General features: G+C 44.0%; 1 protein-coding gene across 2 annotated transcripts in view; it reads left to right on the forward strand.

Moving 5' to 3' along the window:
* The window catches only part of STX11 (syntaxin 11), a 32,972-nt gene extending 26,886 nt beyond the window's left edge, over positions 1-6,086 (forward strand). For both annotated transcript variants that reach the window (XM_054568968.1, XM_054568969.1), the window contains exon 2: positions 4,506-6,086. In XM_054568968.1, the coding sequence (XP_054424943.1) occupies positions 4,511-5,374 (864 nt within the window). In that variant the 5' untranslated portion in view covers positions 4,506-4,510 and the 3' untranslated portion in view covers positions 5,375-6,086. The remainder of the gene's footprint in view (positions 1-4,505) is intronic.
* The last annotated feature ends 521 nt before the right edge of the window (positions 6,087-6,607 follow it).

Here is a 6,607-nt window from a genome sequence, read left to right on the forward strand (position 1 = left end):
ATAGTCTCTAATACAGTTCTTTGTCATAACTACAAAAAGAAGGCCCGTCCATGCTTTTGGATTTGTTACCCTCCTATAATCTACAAGTTCATCTTCATAATAAACATCACACAGTTTGTACATTGCCTCACTCTGCATCGTGTTTCCCATGTCTGAAGTTTCTCATGACTTGTAAAAATACCTTAATATATTGCTGTGAATCAAGGGAAAGACTTTGTTCCCTGGTAATAAGAAAAATTGGCTTAATGCATGTATTGCTTAATGAATAATAATGTATGCATTATATAAAGACCTCCTTTTAACTTCATTCTCTCTTCAAAGACCTAATCTCCAAGCACGGTTACATTCTGAGTTTCTGGGCTTAGGGTTTCAACATATGAATCTTGGCGGGGTGGGGGGGCATATTACAATTCAGCTCATAACTACATATTGACATTTTTTTCCTTCTCTTTAGGGTAAGTAGGTACAAAGCCTCCATTTTACGATCAGAGATAGTGACTATGTGATGTGTTTACAACTGGTTCCCTTGGAAGCATGTAGGGAACCATGACTTTTATGGCTGTTCCTTGTAGCACCAAGGGTACAGTGTATTTATGCAGTAATCACCCCGACTCATCAGGCTTTTGAACTAGGTACAAACCTGTTTTCTGAACCTTTCTTTCCCTGTCTTTTTGAATCTTTCCCTGTCAATTGTTTGTTCAAGCTGACCCCAACCTGAGGGCTGTTGTAAGTTGTTTGGAACTGCATGGCATTTGCTAATAAAAAGCTGCCAAAATAAGTGTCAGTGGAATGGGTCACAAATTTTGGTGTGCACTTGAATCACCTGCAGATCACCCGAGACCTAATGAATCAGAAACTCTAAAGGGCCCAGGCATCAGTAATGTTTGCAGCTACCCAGAAGATTCTGTTGCTTCCTAAAGTCTGAGAGCCTCTGAGCTACCATCATTTGACTGTTTCTTTATTTTCTCTTACATGAAGCCTGATTGCCCAATGAAAGATGGGTTGTATAATTTCCCCTTCCTTCCCTAACAGAACTAGCTCTCAGGACAGATGTTATGCATGCCTGAAAAGAGAATTGGAAAGCAGAAGCAGATTTTGATAGTTATAGTTGGTTCTAAATTTTCTTTTGAATTCTTCATCTCTGTGTGATTCAAAGAAGGATTTATGTTAGCAATTTTATGAATACAATTTACTAAAGTTTATTATATTCTTTATCACAGACAGGAAGGTCAATATAATTGATTATTCTTTCTAATTCACCATAGTTCCCTTTTTAGAACATCACAGTTCAGAATCAGGCTTCTGGGTGTGTGGCTCAGTTTGATGTTCTTTCTGTGCCTACTTCTGTATTTTGATATAACTGCAGGAGGGAATATAACTGAAACTCTTGGGAGACATTCTTTGAAATAGCAGCCTTTTTGGTTGACTTTCTGTTGTAGTTTTTCTAATGCTTGCTCTCTGGCAACCAGGAGACTTTCTAGTTCAATGGGACCAACTCATGCGGGGCTAGACTGCGCCAGGAAAGGTGGGCTGGAAGGCAAGGTGAAAGCCACCTTCTGGTCTCCTTCCATAGAGAATCCTTCATTCCACATGCTGCTAACCAGATTATGGTATAAGCCTTCAAATAAGCCTAGGTCCTCACCTAATTTAGGACCAATGACTTTATTGTTGTTAGGGCTTGAGAAAGAATGACCATCTCTGAATGCATCCAAGGCCATTTTCTGTATGATTGAAGTGTGCTTTGCTCTTCACATTATGAATGAGATGATGCATGACTAGGAGAACAGTAGAGAGCATGGGAACTGTCCAGGCTGGTGGGAGATCAACAGGCAGATCCCTAAGGTTCTGGTGTGTGGCACTGTCCCTTAACCACCCCTTTCCTTCCATTGTAGTACCTCCTGAGTCTTGGCCAAGATGCAGGGAACTCATGTGTCACCTATTCTTGCCTTGTTCATCAAAATGCATCCATTTTCTCTCCCATCTAACTCTTGCACAGTAGAATAAATTGGATACTAAATCAGGAGGATACAGCTCAACTCCATAGTAGCTAACTGAGTACTTTCCCCAGGACACATAAGAGGGTAATCTGGTTGTGATGCATATGAGCCCCACATGAGGCTCCCCAGTCAGGGTACCTGTGCCAGGAAGAGGGGTCCCCATATCACCTGGCTTTAAAAACCAGTGAGGATTACCTCAGAGACAAATGGAGGGCCGTGGAAGACCAGGATGCTATTCTTAGGGGACTCACCCACAAACTCACTCACTCCGCGCTCCAGGGCAGAGGCCGCAGTCGGAGAAGCTCCTGGGTTGTACAGGGAGGAACTTAACTGACTAATGTTCGGGTGAGGGCTGGAGGGAAGGGATGGAGGTAACTCTCTCTGGGGATGGAAGTGTTGGCATATGCCATTGTTCCATCGTTGCGCTCTCCTTCCACCTGGCTTCCCCAGTGCAGGCAGGCACCAGATCTGTCCCTCTCGGTGAACCTGGCTAAGGCCTTCACCCCGGTGCAGCATTGCTCGGCCTCCTTGCCCTGGCTGGAGTTAATCCCAAACCTGCTCCTGACCCTCCAAATGGGGGGAGGCCAGCCTGGGCACACAGCGCAGTCTTTCCCAGGCCCTCCTGAGCTAGCACAAGTGGCAATCAGCCTGGGCTCACATTGGAGCTGCGTGGTAGCAGCCCCAAGGCCGGCACAAGGGGTGGCCAGTCTCAGCGCGAAACCTGGCCTTTCCCAAGTGGCCACACGCCTGGCACATGCAGCGGCTGGCCTCAGCCGGCTTCATAGCTCCCACCAGGTGGCTCCAAGCCCAGCCCAAGGGGCACCAGCTTCAGCCTGCAGTGGGGCGCCTCCCAGTAGGCTCCAGATCTGACATTTCCTTGTCTACTGGTATAGTTTTCATGCCTCACTGGTGTACATTTGCTGAAGATAATTGAGTATGGTGGTTAAGTGGGGTACTCTGGAGCCTAAACGTTCACTTACTGGTGGCCTTGGCTAAATTCTTTAATCTTCCGATGTTCAACTTGCCAACTCTGATAATGATAAAGCCTCCTTCATGGAGTCTGTATAAAGATTAAAGAGGGTATCATGTGCAAAATGCCTAGAAATTGGTTACTGGCACTATGTAAGCACCCGGTACATATTAGCTACTCTTATGGAAAATATATGGATATAGAGAACAGCATTTTGCCTTGCTAAGGAGGGAAATGATCACAACCACCCTTATAAAAACATGGAAATTCTCCTTGAGCTGCCAACTTGTTTCAAAAAGCCATTAAAAGTAGGCAAATATTGCTGCTGTGTGATGGATAAATGGGAGTGTGTTTTAGTATTGCTACTAAGCTTGTGCATGATTGAAATTTTCCATGTAAAAAAAAATTTTTTTAAAGCGGCTTTGTTACTGATGCTTACCACTACAGACCCTGGGAAACACTGTATGCCTTTCATCTTTCAGTAGTGATCCTTAATCTGGCTTGTGCTGTGTGATTCTTGCGTAAATGTATACCTTATTTCTGCTCACCTCTCCTACTTATTAAAATCACGTTAAACACTTAACTATTTCCATATATCCTTTACTTTTAGTATCTTCCATTAGAATATATCTTGTTCCCCCCACTCCCCAAACATTTATAAGCACTGAGTATTGAACAAGCACTCAAACTGAAATATATTGGGCAGATGAACAAGGAAATTTCAACTTCCAAATTTTATACTTCCTTATTAGATTTTTGTCTTTGAGTAGTTTGCTGTTTTACTTTAAGCATGTTTTACTTTTATAACATTTTTTTAAAACCTCACCCAAGGATATGTTTATTGATTTTTAGAGAGGGAGCAAAGGACGGGGTGGGGGGGGGAGAGAGGCATGTATCGATTGCCTCCTGTACACCCCCCAACCAGGGGTTGAACCTGCAACCCTTTGGGGTACGGGACAATGCTCCAACCAGCTGAGCCACCTGGCCAGGTCACAACATTTATAAAAGAAAAAAAAAATTAAACCGTGATTTATATGGTCACTATTTGAAGAACTGTTACGATGTACAGGACTGAGATGCTCACCACTGCTGAAATGAACACAAAATAGACATTTAGACTTGACCCCAAAGCCTTGGAAATGGACTCTTTTTATTAAAAAATAATGATTTTTGCAAGTATTTTCTTCCTATTTTTCCTTTGTCTGTTTTGATTTGTGATTATTGGAGAACTTAAAAGCAAGAAAAAGATTTGTTCCCAATGAAACCTAAATTTTTAAATTGCTGATTGAATACTGTAATACTGAACTGCAGAGGCCTACAGGCTATAAAATGCAACCATGGTCATGACTTTAAGTCACATTTGTCCTTTACTTGTAAGCAAAATGTCATAGAACATTTGGCTCCATTCAGTGCCTTTATTACACCCAGGAATAAAGAATTGGGAGTGCTGAGCAGAATGTTTCTTTATTTTAAGCTTCCCTTACTGCAAATATTTGACTCTCACTAGAAGAACTTAACCCCGATATCTCTACTTTTAGGCAAAATGAAGGACCGGCTATCAGAACTTCTGGAGTTAACCAAGCAGTATGACCAGCAGTTCCCAGACGGAGATGATGAATTTGATTCGCTCCACGAGGACATCGTGTTCGAGACGGACCACATCCTGGAGTCCTTGTACCGAGATATCCAGGACCTTCAGAGTGAAAACCAGCAGCTCTCGGCGGACGTGAAGCGGCTGGGAAAGCAAAATGCCCGCTTCCTGACGTCCATGCGGCGTCTCAGCAGCATCAAGCGCGACACCAACTCCATTGCCAAGGACATCAAGACCCGGGGCGAAAACATTCACCGCAAGCTGCGCGCCATGAAAGCGCTGAGCGAGGAGGCCGAGGCCCAGCACGGACCCAACTCGGCCGTGGCGCGCATCTCGCACGCGCAGTACAGCGCGCTCACCCGCAACTTCCAGCGCGCCATGTACGAGTACAACCAGGCCGAGATGAAGCAGCGCGACAACTGCAAGATCCGCATCCAGCGCCAGCTGGAGATCATGGGCAAGGACGTCTCGGGTGAGCAGATCGAGGACATGTTCGAGCAGGGCAAGTGGGACGTGTTCTCCGAGAACCTGCTGGCCGACGTGAAGGGCGCGCGGGCGGCCCTCAATGAGATCGAGAGCCGCCACCGCGAGCTGCTGAGGCTGGAGAGCCGCATCCGTGATGTGCATGAGCTCTTCCTGCAGATGGCGGTGCTGGTGGAGGAGCAGGCCGACACCCTCAACGTCATTGAGCTCAACGTGAAGAAGACCGTCGACTATACCGGCCAGGCCAAGGCGCAGGTGCGCAAGGCCGTGCAGTACAAGAAGAAGAACCCCTGCCGGACCATCTGCTGCTTCTGCTGCCCCTGCCTCAACTAGCAGGCTGGCTTGCAACACCGCGCCCCATCCCAACACGAATGGGCTGGGAATGAGCACTGGGAAAGATCTGGGGGCTCCCTTTAGGGGGGTGAGTTGTCTCAACCCTTGTGGGACCTCAGTCTTCAGAGAAAGAAGAAACTCGAGATCTAAAAATTCCAACCCAGCCCATGCCTGGGACGATGGTTGATGCCGTCCGATGTTTCTTCAGTAAGTACAGAGATACCCACTGAAGTTGTGCGAAGTCATTATATGGCAAATTGCACCCTTGCCCTCGTCACTGAAGCCAAATAAAGAACTGACGTTGTAGCGTATTGTAGGGTCGTTGTCCCAGACACACGTTCTAACGAAACTCTAGGAGGAAGTCAATTCCACATTGGCTAACAGTACAAACTTATCAAAATAAATTTCATGTACCCTGTCTGGAAAGGACCTTGGTTCTGTTCAGTTTTCACGCCTTTCGTTTCAGATTCTTTATCTGATTAATGCCGTGTGACTCGGGCCTACAAGTGTATCTTCTTTCTGCTCACCTCCGTACTCATTCGAAGGCCAGAACTCAAGCCGCACCAGCCAGGGCTCACCTCCGTACTTACAAAAATCACATTTTAACACTCACTATTTTCTTATCTCTTCACTTTTATTATCTTTCATGAGGCTATAGTTTGGGATCCCCCCCAAACATTTTTAAGCACTGGGTTTTGAACAAGCACTCAAATTGATGAGTGTTATCAGTTTTATATTTTTTCATAAATAAAAATAATTTAAAATTTATCTTTTTCATTTGATTATTACAAATGCACATACTTATGTAAATGTGAAGTACTAATATTCATTAATACATGTACATAGTGACTAATTGGTTTTCACTTTACTTTTGTAAACATAGACTATAAATATCAAGGAAAACACTTTTACTGGTTGTTGGTGTTGGTTTTCTTGTTTTGAGTTTATCTCACTCTCATCGGCATATGCAGTCTAGTTGCGTCAAAACTTTTATTTTGAACAACTCTGTGTGGTTATAGTGATAAAAACAGATGTCAACAGCTGAAAATGCATACAGAACTAGAGATAATAAAATACATTCTTGGAAATATTACCGTTGTTTTACTGTGGACCATTCCTTTCATGATTTAAATTAAAATAATTATTTTAAGTTAGTTGAATAAACATCACATTATAAATATCCCTTTTATGTGTTAGTGCCTTAGTTTACTGTTTCAATTACTATGTTAAAAA

Source organism: Pteronotus mesoamericanus, unplaced genomic scaffold (genome assembly GCF_021234165.1).
Source record: "Pteronotus mesoamericanus isolate MK-2021 breed Mesoamerican mustached bat unplaced genomic scaffold, CSHL_Meso_final contig_20, whole genome shotgun sequence".
In the NCBI taxonomy this organism is placed as follows: domain Eukaryota; kingdom Metazoa; phylum Chordata; class Mammalia; order Chiroptera; family Mormoopidae; genus Pteronotus; species Pteronotus mesoamericanus.